Source organism: Bos grunniens, chromosome 29 (genome assembly GCF_055505025.1).
Source record: "Bos grunniens cultivar Pamir isolate PY7600 chromosome 29, Bosgru_T2T1.0, whole genome shotgun sequence".
Classification (NCBI taxonomy): domain Eukaryota; kingdom Metazoa; phylum Chordata; class Mammalia; order Artiodactyla; family Bovidae; genus Bos; species Bos grunniens.
The window spans coordinates 7,983,361-8,000,880 of record NC_141193.1 but is presented as its reverse complement, the minus strand read 5'-3'; the positions used below and the strand labels follow the sequence as shown (position 1 = coordinate 8,000,880).

The 17,520-nt window shown below is 53.3% G+C and overlaps 3 protein-coding genes across 14 annotated transcripts in view; 1 reads left to right on the top strand and 2 right to left on the bottom strand.

The window, feature by feature from the left end:
• Window positions 1-498: 498 nt before the first annotated feature.
• Window positions 499-9,584, top strand: PPP2R5B (protein phosphatase 2 regulatory subunit B'beta). Of its 4 annotated transcripts, none has more exons than XM_086385057.1 (14): window positions 499-829; window positions 1,658-1,743; window positions 2,527-2,723; window positions 3,305-3,406; window positions 3,566-3,658; window positions 3,785-3,915; window positions 5,076-5,135; window positions 5,239-5,347; window positions 5,893-5,946; window positions 6,279-6,329; window positions 6,453-6,572; window positions 7,676-7,803; window positions 8,068-8,169; window positions 8,795-9,584. In XM_086385057.1, the coding sequence occupies exons 3-14, from the start codon at window positions 2,586-2,588 to the stop codon at window positions 8,937-8,939; spliced, it is 1,233 nt and encodes a 410-aa protein (XP_086241183.1). In that variant the 5' UTR covers window positions 499-829; window positions 1,658-1,743; window positions 2,527-2,585; the 3' UTR covers window positions 8,940-9,584. The 4 variants fall into 4 exon arrangements, with proteins under 4 accessions (XP_086241183.1, XP_086241182.1, XP_086241184.1 ...); XM_086385056.1 differs by having other exon boundaries at window positions 1,269-1,743; XM_086385058.1 differs by lacking the exon at window positions 1,658-1,743.
• Window positions 9,582-12,815, bottom strand: GPHA2 (glycoprotein hormone subunit alpha 2). 3 transcript variants are annotated; one of them, XM_086385068.1, is made up of 4 exons: window positions 10,856-12,815; window positions 10,353-10,455; window positions 10,008-10,192; window positions 9,582-9,896 (listed from the first exon to the last, which is right to left on the bottom strand). In XM_086385068.1, the coding sequence occupies exons 2-4, from the start codon at window positions 10,453-10,455 to the stop codon at window positions 9,795-9,797; spliced, it is 390 nt and encodes a 129-aa protein (XP_086241194.1). In that variant the 5' UTR covers window positions 10,856-12,815; the 3' UTR covers window positions 9,582-9,794. The 3 variants fall into 3 exon arrangements, with proteins under 3 accessions (XP_086241194.1, XP_086241193.1, XP_086241195.1); XM_086385067.1 differs by having other exon boundaries at window positions 10,761-10,862; XM_086385069.1 differs by having other exon boundaries at window positions 9,781-9,896; window positions 10,839-11,035.
• MAJIN (membrane anchored junction protein) overlaps window positions 12,748-17,520 on the bottom strand; it is a 25,720-nt gene continuing 20,947 nt past the window's right edge. For all 7 annotated transcript variants that reach the window (XM_086385060.1, XM_086385064.1, XM_086385062.1 and 4 more), the window contains 3 exons: window positions 14,631-14,703; window positions 13,634-13,751; window positions 12,748-13,081 (listed from right to left, as the gene is read on the bottom strand). In XM_086385060.1, coding sequence (XP_086241186.1) covers window positions 13,036-13,081; window positions 13,634-13,751; window positions 14,631-14,703 — 237 coding nt within the window. In that variant the 3' untranslated portion in view covers window positions 12,748-13,035. The remainder of the gene's footprint in view (window positions 13,082-13,633; window positions 13,752-14,630; window positions 14,704-17,520) is intronic.

Sequence of the window (17,520 nt, the reverse complement as noted above, 5' to 3'; positions counted from 1 at the left end):
TCCCAGCAGCCTTGGAGGCACCACACCCCTCCCAGCAGGCACTGACTCACTGCAGACTATTAACCAGTCCAGTGCCATTTTCTACTGGTGTTTTAAAGTGTCCGGCCATTCTGGAGTGAGAGTGGCCTTCCCTTGTGGGTGGAATGCCTGGGGCACAGATGGAGCAGGGCAAATCTTTGGGTGTGACAGAGGATTGGGCCTCTTTGCTGCCAGAGTCCTGGCATCGCCCCCAGCGTCCTGGTGCAGACTCCTGAGTCGTCCTCTCTCCGTGTGCACTCTCCCTTCCAGAGCCCAGGAGCCCAGCCCCAGTTGGACCCCGTCCCACTCTGCTTCAGTCTTGTCCCCTGGTGCCCGCAGGGATTACCCCTTCGGTCAGGCAGCCGCTTTAATTAGTGCAGGGACTACATCTCCCAGCTGCCCCCGGCGGGAACTTCCTGACGCAGCCCCCCTCCCCCGCCCCCCAAACCCGCGGGGATGTGCAGGCCGACTGGGGGAGGTGACTTGATGTCATCGTGAGAAGCTGGGTGGCGGGTGCCGGTGCGCACAGAGCCGGGGCTCCCGCGGTGCCGCGCGGGTCAGATCCCCCGACTTGAGGAGAGGTCTGCGCGCTGCCCCGGCCAGCCCGGAGCCCGCCGGGCGCCCGCGCCCCGACTTGGGGCTGAGTTGGGGGCATGCTCCGACCCCCCCGGAGCCGGAGAGAGAACCCAGGAGCGCCGCCGCCCAGCGCCAGCGCCCCGAACCGAACCGCTGCGAAGGAGCCCTGAGCAGCTGCTGCCCTCCCCATAGGCAGCCCCTGGAAGGCCGTGACCTAAGTCTGGGCATCTGAGAAGTGAGTGTACCCCCATTGGGAGGCAGATGAGATTTGGGGGTGAGGAAGGAGAAACTGAGGTTGGGGAGGGCGCCGGGTTGTAGGAGGGGGGTGGCATGGGGATAGGGCCCCCATTCTTGGAAGAGTCCCTGGTGACCCTGATTAGTGGAGCAGGAACAGGGTCCCCATTCTCTTAGGGGCCAGGGATGAGGGCCAAGGTCCCCATTCTAGATAGGGTCTGGCTTGGGGGAGAGGCCCTATTTTGAGGGGGTTGTTTTAGAGCCTGGGGCCTTTATGTCTGGGACAAGGGAGGCACCTGCACCTCGTTTAGGGTCTGGGCCAGGGTCGAAAGGCAGGAAGATGGGCTGTCAGCGGCAGCCCCACAGGCTGTCCTGAAAGAACTGACAGGCTCTCTGTCTCTTTCTTGCCGACCTCTCTGCCCTGACTTCTTTTTCAAAAGAGCCAGGCTGGGAATCCTAGCTGGACTCTTCGGACCCTCAGGAAGGACCTGAAACCTGAGCCATCCTCCTCTCTACCGTGCTTGCCCCCCAGGACTGGGCAGTTGCCAAAGGTCCTGGGGGGGGGTCCCAGGACTGTGGTTGTGCCCACCCCATCCCCCCCACCTCCCGCAGCGCACAGGATGGGCCCAAGTTAGTCAACCCAGCCTCACTCAGCATCTTGCAGCCCCAGAGGGAACCTCAGGGGCTCTGAAGGCTTGACCCACCGCCTAGCCGCCATGGAGACAAAGCTACCCCCAGCGAGCACCCCCACCAGCCCCTCTTCCCCGGGGCTGTCCCCTGTGCCCCCACCCGACAAGGTGGACGGCTTCTCCCGCCGTTCCCTCCGCAGGGCCCGGCCCCGGCGGTCCCACAGCTCCTCACAGTTCCGCTATCAGAGCAACCAGCAAGAACTCACTCCACTGCCCCTGCTCAAAGGTGAGCCCGGCTGCTGGCCGCGAGGGGACCTGAGTCCTGGAGTGGGCCAGCGAGCCTTGGGGGTGGGGGAGTGAGAAGCAGCTGGCAGCTGTGATCCGACGGAGTCTGGATGGCCCCTTCCGAGCAAGGGACTCCACCACCTGAGCTGACCCCCACCCCCCAGCCCTCTCGCCCTCTGTGCTGACGCATGGCCTGACTGGCCTGTCATCCTTGGAGGTGGGGCATCTGGAGGTGGTGCCACCCTGGGGGGCAGACCAGGGCTAAGGGTGGGGCCTACAGCCTGGGTTCCAGGAAGCCACTAGCAGCCTGGCTGCTGCCAGGGTCCTGGAGCAGGTGCTCAGCATGGCTCCCTGCAATCACGGTGTTGTCCCCCCACCTCTGGGTACAGGGCCCCACTAGCTGAGGCAGAGGGCACCCGGGAGACTCCTAGTCCTGGCTCTTCTCCCCACTTCTGGCTCTTAGAACAGAGTGATACCTAGGAGAGGGAGGCCGTGGCTGCTGGGGGCACCTGTGGAAGGCCCAGGAGTCCAGGGTCTGTAACCATGCTTTCCAGTCAGGCCGCCATGTTCTCTGGGCCTCAGTTAGGATGAAGAGATGAAGCTCCTTTACCTCACAAGGATGGAGGGTGGGACAGAAGTGGTTTACTTTCTGCAAGGAGTGGGAGATGGCCCAGAAGCATGGGGCATGGGGGCAGAGGAGCCTGCCCTAGGGATTAGGAAGGCCTGCCCCTGCCCAGAGCTGCAGCAGCTGGGGCCCAGGCTCAGACCCCTCCTCCCTCCCCAGATGTGCCAGCCTCTGAGCTGCACGAGCTGCTGAGCCGGAAGCTGGCCCAGTGTGGGGTGATGTTTGACTTCTTGGACTGTGTGGCTGACCTGAAGGGGAAGGAGGTGAAGCGGGCGGCACTCAATGAGCTGGTGGAGTGCGTGGGGAGCACCCGGGGGGTCCTCATTGAGCCTGTCTACCCAGACATCATCCGCATGGTGAGCACCTTGGTGTGCATGGGAACCCTACTGCCTGCCCGTGGAGCTCCCGGGCAGAGAATAAACCCATACACTGGCTTGGCCTTAGGGCCCATGTCTTCCCGCCTGACCCGTCTCCCAGCCCCACTCCTGCCCAGCACTCTGCCAGTGTGGGTCCCTCAGTGCCCCCTGGGCTTGTCCCACCCTGCTCTTTTGCTTACGCTCTCCTGAGGCCTGGTGTGCATTCCACACGTTCCTTGTGCCATGGCCTAGCTCATCTGCTGCTTCTTCCATGAAGCCTCTCTCAGTACTCAAACTAGAAATCTCCCCTTTACTGCTTAGAAAGTCCGTAGACCTTACCATTTTCCATCTTGTCTTCCCTGCTGGCCTGCACCTGGTAGAGGGTGGGGATGTGTCTCATCTGCCCCTCAGTCCCCAACCCCAAGCCCAGGTCTTCCATGAACTAGATGTTTAGGCAGTGATTACAAAGGAGGGAACTGCTTGCTGAGGCAGGTGCTGAGGCCCGTTAGACTCTGGATGAGGGATGTCCTAGCTTCTGCCTCAGGGGGTTCTTCCTTAAAGAACCCTGACCTGCCCCTCAGATCTCAGTGAATATCTTTCGGACGCTGCCGCCCAGTGAGAACCCTGAATTTGACCCTGAAGAGGATGAGCCCAACCTTGAGCCTTCCTGGCCACATCTTCAGGTAGGCAGGCTGGGGAAGACAGGGATATGAGTTTCAGAAGAGACCCGAGGAGGGGGTAGAGGGTCTCTTGAGATCCTGGACTGTTGGCTGAGGGCCACAGGGCAGGATGAAGGGGAAGGCAGTTCCTGAACTCACCGTGTTGTCTGTCCCCTCCTCCAGCTGGTATATGAGTTTTTCCTGCGTTTCTTGGAGAGCCCAGACTTCCAGCCCTCTGTGGCCAAGAGATATGTGGATCAAAAGTTTGTCTTGATGGTGAAGTGGGGAACCCGGGCCGGGTGGTGTCATGGGGCAGGGGCAGGCTCTCTGTGGGGGCGTGGGGATAGGATGGAAGTAGCCTGGCTTGGTCTCTTTCCTAACCCCTGATCCCGGCACCCACAGCTCCTGGAGCTGTTTGATAGCGAGGACCCCCGGGAGCGTGAGTACCTCAAGACCATCTTGCACCGGGTCTACGGCAAGTTCCTGGGGCTCCGGGCCTACATCCGCAAACAGTGCAGCCATATCTTCCTCCGGTGGGTGCCTGCTGCCTGCCCTGCTGAAACCTAGGGAGGGAGCGGGGAGAGCTGTGGGAAGAAGACAGAGGCAAAGGCTTCTGGGCTAGGGGACCCTGTAGAACTATGGTTTATTGAGTTTTTTCTTGGCAGCATGTACTGCTGCCAGTAGTACTGCTTATACAAACCCTGTGAGATCAACAGAGAAAGGGTATTTATTTCTGTTTTACAGATGAAAAATAGAGGCTGAGAGATGAAATGGTTGCAGGGACTAGGTCAGTTCAGGGGGCCTAGGATCTAAATCTTTTGATCTTTGTTGTACCAGGCCATAGGACCCAAAGAAAGGGATTCTTTCTGTAAATATGTATTGAGCACCAATGCCTACTTGGCATCAGGGGCCCATATGGCCTTGTATTTGAGACTGACTCTTGAACTCGATGGCCTGTGTTTGAGTTTGGTTCAAATATTTGGGTGAATTTGGGCAAAATATTTAAGCTCTTTCCTAGCTTCCTCGTCTCTAGAATGAGAATGATAAGTATACTAACACAGAGACAGTTGTCAAGATGAAAGGAGGCAATGCCTTCGATCACTGTAACTCCCGGACGAAGACTAGAACTCTGAAACCTTAGCTCTTATTGTTATTAGCTATGAAATAGGTGAGGAATGATCCCTGTCCTCCAGGAGCTCAGGGTATTAGATCCCTTGCTTATTAACTTTAGGGCAAGTTTGACTGAGCTGCTGAGCCCTGATTTCTTCATCTGTTTGATGGATCTAATAAGCTCTACCTCTTGGGATAGTTTTGAGAAACACGTAGCCCAGAATAGACACTGTCATTCTTTCAGTTGACTGGCATGAAGAGTGAAGGACTCAGGCTGAGTGCCTGTGGACTGGATGGGGACCAAGTAATGAGCGTTAGGGTCTGGCAGACGGTGCTTCACAGAAGAGAGTTTTGAGCTGGGACCCAGAGTGGCAGTGGTGGCTGGGCTGAGAGGGTGATGTAGAAGTGGGTGTGGATCTCAGTGGGCCCGGTTTGGTGTTTGGGGAAGAGAGCACAGCCTCTGGGTTGGGAGAGAGCTGGGTTAATGTGCAGGGCTGGGGTGGGTAGGCAGGGTGGTTGAGAGGAGGGTCGGGTCTGCTCCGATTGCCTTGAACTCTTGTGCATCCTTCTCTTCCTCTCAAAGATTCATCTATGAATTCGAGCACTTCAATGGCGTTGCTGAGCTGCTGGAGATCTTAGGAAGGTGACTCTCTCGGGGCCTCAGCTGGACCATCTGGAGGATTCTGGGAGGAAGGATGGAGGCCCAGTCATCCCAACCCTCTTCATCTCTTCTGTCCCCTCCTCAGCATCATCAATGGCTTTGCACTGCCCCTGAAGACTGAGCACAAGCAGTTCCTGGTTCGAGTCCTGATTCCCCTGCACTCTGTCAAGTCGCTGTCTGTCTTTCATGCCCAGGTAAGGCCCAGGCCTGGCCCTGCCATGGTGGAGAGGTCCTGAGGGTCAGGGCAGCCACCGGACTGGCAGGGTCAGCCTGACACTCTGACTCCAGGCACTCTAAAGCATGAACTCATGGGATCCTCTCTCACCTTTTTCTTGACTAATTCTCTTCCATCTACCTTAGAGAATCCCCACGATCCTTTCAGGCCGATCTTAGACATCAGCTCTCTGAAGGCTTCCCAGCCCCCTCCCTCTTAACCTGCTCTGGGCAGGATTAAGCTCTCCTCTTTCTATATTCCCGTAGATCATGGTACAGATTGTGGTTATGGAACCTTTTATAAAATTTATAAGGATTGGTTTGCTGAATATTTCCCCTGTAGGGTCATTATTGTGTCCCTACACATCAAACACGGTGCCTGGTATGTCCTAGGTGGCCAGTAAATGCTTGGTGAATGAGCGAAGAGTAAGTGAGCAAATATCTGGTGCCCTGTCCCGGTCCCCTCTGACCCTGTGCTCTTTCTCTCTGCCTACCCCTCCACCACCCTACCCCCGCTGCCTTGCAGCTGGCATACTGTGTGGTGCAGTTCCTGGAGAAGGATGCAACCCTGACAGAGCATGTGAGTACCTCTGGTGTGTGCGCTAAATTGCTTCAGTCTCGTCCGACTCTTTGTGGCCCTATAGACTGTAGCCCGCCAGGCTCCTCTGTCCTTGGGATTCTCCAGGCAAGAATACTGGAGTGGGTTGTCATGCCCTCCTCCAGGGGATCTTCCCAACCCAGGGATTGAACCCACGTCTTGTGCGTCTCCTGCATTGCAGGTGGATTCTTTACCACTGAGCCCCCAGGGAAGCCCTCAAGTACCTCTGGTGGGGGAGGCAACCTGGCGTCCTGGCAGGCCACCCTGGGGCCAACCCTGGCAGGCCTGACTCCTTTCTGCCTCAACTCCCACAGGTGATCCGGGGGCTGCTCAAATACTGGCCAAAAACCTGTACCCAGAAAGAGGTATGAAGAAGGGCTCTGGTGTCCACTGCAGGGAGGCTGGGAAGGCTTGGCTTCCGGAAGGCAGTTGGGTGTATGTCGGGGGAGATGGGAACCATCGCCCCTGTGTCCCTGCCCCCACCCCAGGTGATGTTTCTGGGGGAGATGGAGGAGATTCTGGATGTTATCGAGCCCTCGCAGTTCGTGAAGATCCAGGAGCCCCTCTTCAAGCAGGTGGCCCGCTGTGTGTCCAGCCCCCACTTCCAGGTACAGGTGGGGACAGGTGGGGTAAGAGCCAGGGTACGGACTGGAAGGTTGGCAGGTTGACCTCACACAGCTTCCTCTGCCCTCAGTTTCTCCTCTGGACCTTCCTGGGTCTGATAATGTGGAGATGCTGGACTCAGGGTCAGGAGACCTCGCAAATCACTTCACCACTCTGAGTTGGATTAAGCTTCCTTGTCTGTAGAATGGGCCAACGGGGTGGAGAGGAGAACTGAAGAGATGGTAGCACAAACACATCTGGTAAACTGGAATGGATGTTTACCAGACGTCCCTGAATGGGATGGGTGGTTGTCATCACTTTCCCCCTTTCTTAGTGGCCTTAAATTTCATTAGCCTCTCAGAGACCAGCAAGGCTTCCCCACTCCATCCAGGCTGGATGTAACCAGTGTTCTCCTACATGTGTACGCAGACTTTCATTTTTATAAGCCGTAACCTGGTGGTCGGAGAAGGCACTGGCACCCCACTCCAGTACTCTTGCCGGAAAATCCCACAGACAGAGCCACCTGGTAGGCTGCTGTCCATGGGGTCGCTAAGAGTAGGACACAACTGAGCAACTTCACTTTCACTTTTCACTTTCATGCACTGGAGAAGGAAATGGCAACCCACTCCAGTGTTCTTGCCTGGAGAATCCCAGGGATGGGGGAGCCTGGTGGGCTGCCGTCTCTGGTGTTGCACAGAGTCGGACACGACTGAAGCAACTTAGCAGCAGCAGCAGCAACCTGGTGGTTGTCAATTTTTCTCACAGTGACTCTGGCACTTCAGTTTACTAAATACCTCATATAATTCTTATAACAGCTGTATGGAGGTAGCTATTATTAGCCCCAATTTACAGATTTGAAAACTGAGGCTGAGAAGTAAATTGCCTTTCCCAAAGTCATGTGGCCAGTGTGTAGTGGAGCCAGGATTCACCTTTGAGCATTGGACTCCAAATCCAATGTTCTTTGCACCTCACCACGTTGGTCAGATGAACCCTGAAGATGGGGTGTAAGGAGGACAGCGTGCCCTGGGTTTGGGGCTGGGTCTGATTCTGGGATGGGCACCTGCAGGGAAGCCACTGAGGCGCTTACTCTGCCATCTTGCTGCCCCAGGTTGCAGAGCGGGCTCTGTATTTCTGGAACAATGAGTATATCCTGAGCCTCATTGAGGACAATTGCCACACTGTGCTGCCTGCTGTGTTTGGGACCCTCTACCAAGTCTCCAAGGAGCACTGGAATCAGTGAGTGCCCAGGCTTTGACCTGACCCACAGAGGCTGGGGCAGGGCCAGCCAGTCCAGAACTGGGGTTACTCCTAGCTGGAGAGGATCAGGGAAGGCATCTGAAGGTGGCGGAGGGGTGGTGAAAGGGGAAGGAGAAGGGTAGTGCTTGTGGTGTTCAGGGCTGCAGGCTGTTTGGGACACAGAGATAGGCAGAATGCTGGAGTGGGAGGTGGGACCCAACTGAAATTGCTCTCATCTCTCACCTCGTCCTTGTCCCTGCCAAGAACCATTGTGTCTCTGATCTACAATGTGCTCAAGACCTTCATGGAGATGAATGGGAAGCTGTTTGATGAGCTCACGGCCTCCTACAAGCTGGAAAAGCAGCAGTGAGTGCTGAGAGGCTGGGCATGGAGGGAGAGGGGAGAAAAGCAGGAAAAGGACCAGCCCCTAAGGGTTGGAGGGAACCTAAAAGGACAACCCATATCCCATCTGGTCAGATGTTTAAAGTCTCTCCCTAAGGTCTTGTCACGTGCTGGGCCACCTGTGCCCAGCTTTCCACTGCATCCTCCAATTATCCTCCCAAGTACTTCCTCCTAGTATGGAGGTTACTGGTGGCTCAGTGGTAAAGAATCTGCCTGCCAATGCAGGAGATGCAGGTTTGATCCCTGGGTCAGATAGATCCCCTGGAGAAGGAAATAGCTACCCACTCCAGTATTCTTGCCTGGAAAATCCCATGGCTAGGGAAGCCTGGTGGGCTACAGTACATGGGGTTGCAAAAGAGTTGGACATGACTTAGCAACTAAACAACATAACAACAGCCCCTCAGGCGGGGCCTCTCAGGGCCAGGCTGATCCACCTACTCCATGACCATGGGTGGGACCCATCTCTCCTTGGTGTTTTCTCCCCAAGTGGAAGATTCCCACTGAGTCTCTTTGCAGGTAGGGTAGTGGTGAGGGAGTTAGATTGCAGTTGGAGCTCCAGGAAGGGGACTGCCTCTCCCTCTCTCCCCAGGGAGCAGCAGAAGGCCCGGGAACGTCAGGAGCTGTGGCAAGGCCTGGAGGAGCTACGGCTACGCCGGTTACAGGGGACCCAGGGGGCCAAAGAGGCCCCGCTGCAGCGGCTTACACCCCAGGTCACCGGTGGAGGTCAGAGCTAAAGATCCCCAGAAGGGGAGGAGCTAAACCCAGAGCTATCAGTCCCTCCACCCTCCCTCCTGCCCAGGGGCCCAGAGAGATACACACCTGCTCCTGGCCTTGCCAGTGGGGGCTTGGAGGGCTCTCTGCCTGGCCCAGCGTGGGCAGTTTCCTCTGGGGGGAGAGGAGGAGAGATGGTGGTCCTGGCAACAGAACTCTCAGGCCCTCCTGGCAGGACTGGACCAGGGTACATTTGATCAGGAAGCGGCCATCGGGGACTGCCCTGCCCCACAAAGCTGGGCTCCAGACTGCAGGCAGGTTCCCAACCCCCGCTCCCAGCCTAGGGCAAGGGGACGCAGCCCCTCGCCTGCCCCACCTTGTGCCAGCGCAAGGTCCTTCCTCACCCCACCATGGGATCCATGGTCTATTTATTCTCCCCCAGCTCCCCTGCAACACAGACATTATCCTGGGCCTGGGGCACCCTCCTCCCCTCTCCTCCCTGGCCCTGTACATCCTTGTCCCCTTTTTATTTATTGGGCAGGGGGAGGGGTAAGGGCACAGGCAGAAAGAAGATTCCCTGTGTCCTGGGACAAGGGGGGTGGTCACAGTAACTGTGGTCTGTTCCCCTTTCCATGGCTGGGGGTAGATTTAATAAAGAGAGAAACTCACGATCTGCTTGCTTTATTTAGGGGTAGGGACAAGGGGGAGGTGAACTGATGAAGGACTGGTTCGGAAGCCAGGCAGAGGTGGGGAAGAGGCAGAAACCCCCCTCTTCTCAGAGAGTTGGACCTGTTATCCTTACTGAGGTTCAGGATATATAGGACATACTCCAACTCTAAACCCTGTGACCAGGGGGAGGGGAAGGGGAGAAGGATGGGCTAGTAGCGCGAGAGGCGACACATGTCACACTGGCAGGCCCTGGCCGTGAAGATCTCCAGCTCCTCCTTCCGGTTCCCCCCACAATGCAGCTGTACCTTCACCTGTAGGAGAGGTGGGTGTCTGTTCCAGGCTCCTTTCTTAGGCCATCTTAGATCCCTGCCTCCTCTGTCTCTGCAACCCCAATGAGCCACTGCCGAGCTCAGCCCCCTCACCTTCCTCAGGCTGCTGATGGTACAGCACTGAGACACGGAGGTGATGTTATGTCGATAACCACTGGCCACCAGCACGGAGTACCGGGAAGGGAAGGCGCTGGACTCGCAGTGGCCCACACAGGCCTGTGCCACATGGGAGCCCTGGCAGGTGCCTTGGCGGTCACTTCGCACCGTCACGTTGAAGGCTAGGAGACAGGGGAGTGGTAAATGGTGCCTTGGCGAAGGCTTGCCCAGCACCTGCCGCCTGAGCCTCACTGGGTCCCTCAAGGGTGCTGCCTGCCCCGCCTTGGTCCAATCCATCTGCTCTTTGCTTCCACCCAGCTCTCTGCTCCCAGAGTCACTTACGGTGCAAGTAGCAGCCTGGGATGGCAGCCTGTCGACTCTGGCCTTCAGTGACCGCCAGGAGCAGCAGGCAGAGGAGCAGGGTTTGGGGGGACGCCATGGGCATCTGAAACACAGAGGGTGGGTAGATGTTTCTAGGTGGGTGTGCAGGTGTGGGGGAGGAGTTCTTTACATGCTGCATGCCTCTGGGTGAATGAGCCAGGGCTAGGCTGGTCTGTCTGGGGTGAGGCATGCCTCAGGGGCCTGTCTTTCCCTTGGGTGTGCCTTTGGGTGTATGTGTATGTGCATGTATGTGTGTACCCGTCCTCTCTGGATGGGTGTGAGTGTGAGCAGCTGTCCCAGTGTGACTCGCATGTCAGCCCACAGCAGTGATTCTCCCCAGGAATCTCCTCTACCATCTGGAGCACAAACCTCCGCCTCCCTCCACCTGCCCCATCTGGGCCTGCAGGACCCTTAGCTGGAGCCCCCAGGCCCTCCCCGGGCTCTTGCTGCCTCAGTGAGCTCACCGCTTCTGAATGGATCGTTGAATGGCTCCTCTTGCCTCCTGCTGGTCTCCTGACGGTGCTGGCTCTCCGAGTTTTTATTCGCCATCATCCTGGAGCCACGCCTTCTTGGAGATCAGCTTTCAGGCCTGCCTCTCTTCTGCCCGAAGCCTCACAGCAAAACCACCTGGGAGATCCTGCTCTTCTCTGAGGTGTGGTCCTCAGAGGGTGGTTTCTGCTTTCCAGCTGTCCTATGGCTGCCTGTGGCCCAGGGCTGGGGAAGTGAGGTGTACAGAGAAGGCCAGGACCTGGCAGAGGGGGCAGTGTGTGTGCGCTTGGGGAGAGAGGGCTCTGGACTGGGCTGAGTTGTGGCCACCTGGGTTCTCTTCTTTGCTGTGTGACCTCGGGCAGGACACTACTGTTTAGGGCTTTGCCAGCCCAACCTTAAAGTGATTAAACTCAGCCCTGCCTATCTCTTTTACCCACTGCAAAGGTAAGGATGGAGAGAGATTCTTACGGACAAGGAGGTGAAAGCGTCTCACTGATGATATCAGTGGGGATATCCCGAGAGGTGCTTCATGGCAGAGCCAGAGGAGAGTGGGGCATGGGGTTCTAAGTTCGTTTCAGAGCTTCACTTTCACTGTCAAGTGGATGACTTCTCATTCTGGGGGTCAGCTGCAGCGTGGGGCTCCCCCTAGTTCCTGGAATAACAGGGACCTGACACCTGGAAGAGCCTGAAGCCATCAACCCCAGCAGATCCAATCATTTAGTCCAGCCCTGGCTCTGGTGTTGCAGGTGGAGGCAACTAAGGTTCAGAGAAGGAAATTTACTGAAGGTCACACAGCTAGTTCATGGCAGGGCTGATTTGGAACCCAAATCTGCTGTTCATGCATGGTGCTAAATTATACCTGGGGCGAGAATGTGGCAAGTTAGAAAAAGACCCCTCTCATCAGCGAGAGCCACAGGGGCTGGGCAAGGGAGAAATGAGAAGGAAGCCAGTGCTAACTCTGGCCCTGCACACCCCAGGGCTACAGGCTCACTGACCTGCTCAGAGAAGCAGAGCCAACCACACAGACAGCCAGAGCTGGAAGGCACTTGAGAGCTCATCAAATCCTACCCTTTCATTTTCCAGATGAGAAAATAAGAACCAGAAAGGAAAGTGACTTTGCCAAGGGTTCATTGTAAGCTTGGAAGTCAGAATGGCACTACTCAGATCTCCAGACTCTGGAGCTGAGCCTTTGGACAGCTTTGTAAAGCAGGCTGTGTTTGGGACAGGAGGGCAAAGGCGTAAACACAACTTGTCCCTAGTCCTCCAGTCCTCACGCAGAGTGACTTCCCCTTCAGCCCTTCTCCCCTCAGGTCCCAGGCCCTTCAGTAGCCCACCTCATCTGTCCTCCCCACCTAGGGAAAGGTATCAGAACAAGGGGTCTCCAAGAGACCCCTTTAGCAGTCCAGCCCTAACTTTTCCATTTACCATGAGACACTTCCAGCATGACAGATAATCAGCTCTGTTCAAAGAGTAGGAGTGACAAGCGCTTATTACCTTACAAAGTGGCCTATTCTAATGCTGGTCATCTCTGCAGTTAAAAAATGCCTCTAACCTACACTAACTTCAAGTTAATCCAGTAAACTGCTCTGCATTACTGTCAAAAGCCAAAGGAGTAGCTAGATGAGAAGAATTTATCTACGAAGAGACTGTATTTTGGGGCTAAATGGGGTGAACTGACAAGACATGATTTCTTGAGGGGCAGCAGGTCTCAGGACACGGACATTCTCTAACCCGGCCAGGAGAGTTGAAGATTTGAGGTCAGGTACAGACTCCACCTACCCAAAGTGTTCTGTTAACAACTGGATCCCTGTATCTTGAGAAAAAGATAAGAGTTTGCTCTCTCTCTACTCCCACTAAAATTCAGTGATTAAGTCTTCATAAATAATTTATTGTCATTAGAAATCAAAGTGCTAGAGATGAAAGACCCAACTGGCCCATTGGGCAGTAAAATTCTCAGACTAGAGCATTTTAGAAACTTACATTCTTAGTGATTTAAATTGGGTGAGGACACTCCTTTGTAAAGAGGCAAATGACAGGACAAACCCACAAGAGGACTCAGGGAGTCTGGGGCTTTCGTTCTCCATGACTGGAGCGTCAGAAGCAGAGAGCGGAGTGGGAAGGGTCACTGCCCCTCCCACTACTGCATTTAGGAGGCTCACTGGCTGCTCTTTCTGAAGAAATACCTAAACGGGAAGAGAGAGCTGCAGAAGGAGAGCAGAGCAGGTTGAGACTCCAGAGGTCCAGTTCCCCTCTCCCAGGTCCCATTAGGGCTCTATTATTAGCTAGGGCATTTCTGCTCTGAGACCACTGATTGGAAATTCAAGTCTGAAACAGCATTTGAAAAGGTACCCAAGTTAAATTATACTCTGGAAGTATAAATAAAGAACAATAGCAATGGGATGGCTGAGCTCTAGACACATGAAGGGATTTGTTTTGTACTCTGCAAAAAGGACTCTGAAGACAGAGCCTAGGTTCAGAGAGAAGAATGGAACTATTTTAGTAACAAAATCAACTGAATAACCCAAACACAATAAGAATAGTTGTTGTCCAAGTAACATTTGGGATATCAGATTCAATGCTGGGCACATCAGGGTGGGGTAGGTTAGTTAGGACCCTAAAGCTCTATCTCATTTCCATCATTTGTTCTGCACAAAATAGTGATTTATAAGGGTAATCCGCTTTCTTTTCTAGTCTTCTTTCCTTGAGAGATTCAATGGGGCTAAGTTTAATGGCAGGAGAGAAGTCTGTCTTACGTCAGAAACCCGAAGAAGCCACTGGTTCCCAGCTCTGTGGGTCCCTCAGCTGAAGGTGGATTGTTTTGCTGCGATGGTGGGATACTCTTCCCTACCAGGCTGTCCTCCCACTTAGAATCTGCAAGGGAAACACTCAGGCAGGGAAAGGGCTACTTGTATGTGAGCAGGAGAAGGCAGGACACTGAGCATAAGCCAAGGGCAGCCTCAAACCAGGATAAGTGAAGCCAGGGGCATTGTTGGCTCTGATCTTCTCAATTTCATCCCAGCTCAGTAAGAGGCTATTCTGACCTTGGAGTATTTTCAAAGTCAGGTCGAGATTTTTTACACTGCTCAAATCCTAGACACCTACCGTGGCTGGTGTGTCTACACGTGGACTGACAACTTGTTGGAGAACTCACTTTGCTCATGTGCCTGCATCTGTGATAACTGCATCCATACTGAATTCTCATGCTGAGTGAAAGATCAGCAAGCCAAAAGGGTGACACCTTGACATGCATTCCCAGCCCCTGCCAAGCACCATCTGCACCTTCCATATTAACACTAATGCCCTAAAGAGAAGAGGAGGAGAGACAGCTTCCTAGATTGTTCTCTGGGATAGAAAAGCAAAGCATATCCCTCCCAACTTTTCTGTAAAACTTACATGGAATGTTCTGAAACTGTGGGACCACTAGTTTTGCTATCAGAAGCACAAGAAGAACATGCATTGCCTCTTTCACTCCATTTGGGAACTGCTGCTGCTGCTGCTAAGTCGCTTCAGTCGTGTCCGACTCTGTGCGACCCCAGAGATGGCAGTCCACCACGCTCTGCCGTCCGTGGGATTCTACTGCAGGGGCTCCTATTACCCAAGAGCATGCCCCCAGACTGAATGAACAAGCACCTCCACGGGAGCAAGGCACATCGCCCACTGAGTGTGCCCAGACTCAAAGAGCTTTGTGCTGCTTTGCTCATCAGGGGACTAAAGAGGACAGGATGCTTACTAGAGGAGACCAGAACCTACCCTGGTCCTGGACATCGGTGACATCAAATGCTGGGGTCTTCTGGCATTCTTGCTGGGTTTTTCTTTCTCTGTTCTGATTAAAAGACCAAGAAAAGTCTCAAACTTTACTCTTTTCCAGCTTGGGGGTCTGAATGCTATTTGCTGGTGAAGAGATTTCACATCAGTGCTGGGGTCTGGCTCCCGACTGCCCAGGCAGGTTCTATTTTTCTGTCCTTTTCCCATATCAGCTTCCCAAACACTGTCCTTCTAAAATCATAATGTTTAACAGACAAGAACAAACCAAGCTGGGTGTACCTTACCATTCCATGTTTCTGAGTACCAGCTATTGCCAAGGACAGAATTTCAAGTTTTCAGAAATCAGGAGGACATTTATTTTACCTTGGAGAAAAGTATAATCTATGTGGTAAAACTGACATATAAACTAAGTACTATAAGTCAGTGTGATAAGACTACCCTATCAGTCTACATAGAGTACTGCGGTTGCTGAGAAGGATGTGAAGAGAGTGGGTAGTGGTTAGACAAGGAAGACTTCACAGGGGAAGTGTTATTTAAGTGGGGCCTCAATGGACAGCATCAAGGAGTCAAAGAGAGCAGGGCATTCCAGACAAGGACATGATGTACAAGGGCACATTGCCCTTAACATGTAAATATGATCAATGTGGCTAGAGCCAGCAGAAACATGACTGTGGCATAAGCAGCCAGCACACTACAACACAATCTTATTTCTCCCTGTGCTACTGCCCTATAGACCTTCCTTTGTACTTTGAAGAGGATACTCTATAGCCTGGTTCCAAGCCTATAATATTCTCTGAGACACCTAGATAGTCAGAAACATGGTTTATATATTTCTTTTTGGGAATCACTGCCAACTGGTCACTTCCCTCATTGAGGCAAAACCTGAGGCTTGACTACCCAGCAGTGCTGGGGAGTTCTTGAGCCATTTTGCTGGTGAAGAATTCTGTAGCAAGCGGCTGCCGACTGTTAGGGTGTATCAAGGGGGCAGAGGCACAGTGATGCCAGGAAAGGGAGGACAGGTCCTCCAAGCTAAGCATGAGCTGATATTGCTGGTAACCTTTTCCACAAGCCCTTAAATCTCAGACCACATGGGCAGCCACCTAAGTCATACTCCTATAAAAGTGAAAAGATCTCTTGGGCAGAAGGAGACTACCTCTCTCTTCTTCTATATAGGGTGGAGGGGAAACTAGAGGCCCTAGATATGATTTCTAGCTTGAGGGAAACTACGGTTTGCAATTTAAATCCTGCTGCATTGGCCCTAAGGAAAGCATCTACTAAGGCTGGAAGTGGGGACCAGAAGCGCAAAGGCCCTGGGGCAGAGGCACAGCCCATCTCTGAACCCGTGGAAATTTCCATGGTAAGAGAGCCTTCGTGCTCTCCTGAAATCTTGACAGAGGTTTCCTCAGGCAAATGTTGTAAGAGAGGAAAAACATTATAGCGTGAAATAAAACTTAGGGTACCATCCAGGACATCCAGCCACAATAATACCCTGAAAACCTGATGCAAAGCTGTCCCCTGTACCTTCAGGGTCGCCTCTGCTTGGAAGTGCAGGTCAAGCAAGCAGAGGCGGAAAAGAAAGCTACATGCACAGCAGTCTATTTCCCTTCTGGATCATTCATCTGCTCTCTTCCATTTTTTTTCCTTTTACAGTCTGGATCTCTAGATCTGGGAGCTGAAGTAACAAAAGGAATGAGTCTGCCCTTCTTATCCATTCTCCCTAAACACCTCTGATGAAACAGAGACCTTATTCAGGTATGTGTTGTATTCTTCTAAGCTTTCCCTGCACAGGCTCCCTATGTGTATAGATGTGCACAATCCATACTGTGTTTCTACACCTTAACTTCCCCCAAAGGGGAGCGAAGATATTAAGCACCGGACCAAAGGAGCGTGTTCGATTCTTCCAGCTCTTAGTGACTTGCACTAAGAGTCACTGTGATCATGTTAATTTAAGAGACGTCTGCTCTCTGAGAACAGGGTCTACAATGAAGATCATTTGGGCTTTGAGTCAAAATCAATAAACATATTCCTTTTCTTTTTTCCTCAGAGTTTTTTTTCTAACCCAGTATCAGGTTGACAAGGTAATTATGTTGAGTTAAGAAACTGTGGGTTCTTGAGGGAGATGATGCGTCAGACTAAGAATAGGAAGGTACAAAGGGTAGAGAGTGAGGGAAGTGTTCCTTTAACAGTAACTATCTTGGTTGTATAAAGTGTCTTTGTTCTCCAGAGCTTCATGTCCTCTTCTTGTACTTTCTAAATTCTTCTTCCCTCTCAAAAGGATGAGAGTATAGAGGGAAACCACCTGCTAAGATCACTGCATGGGCCAGCTGGCCACGGGTATAACAACACGGCTCTGTACCCTGCTCCTGCCTACAAAGGCAGAGGTCTTCATCTTTAAGGGTTCACTCTACTCCAGCTAAATGGTAAACTCCTGGAAAAAAACTAGATTTTATATGTTTGTGTGCACTCCAGCACCTAACACAATGCCTGGCAAACAGGGGACAGAATTGTTTAGAAATGAAAATCAGTTTTCTGCTTAAAAATGTTTTAGGGAATTCCTGTGATCTTGAAGGTGGCTTTAAGACCTTTTAGGATGAAGCCTGTGCTGACCTCTCCAGTAGGTCACCAGAAGCACTGTACTCTTACACTCTTTCCACTTGGCCTAAGTGCTTGGCGCACCCTGAGCTACTCTGCGAACTCTCTCTCACACCCACTTGGTCTCAGTGAGGTTCTCCTTTGTGGTCCCTTTGCCCCCTGGGCTTCCTTTATTCCTGTTCATAGCACATTTATCATAAATTGTCTGCCCAGCTTTACACTTTCAGCACTTCTGGGGGAGAGTGTGCTTGCTAGTACTTGGCACACAGTAGATACTCAATAA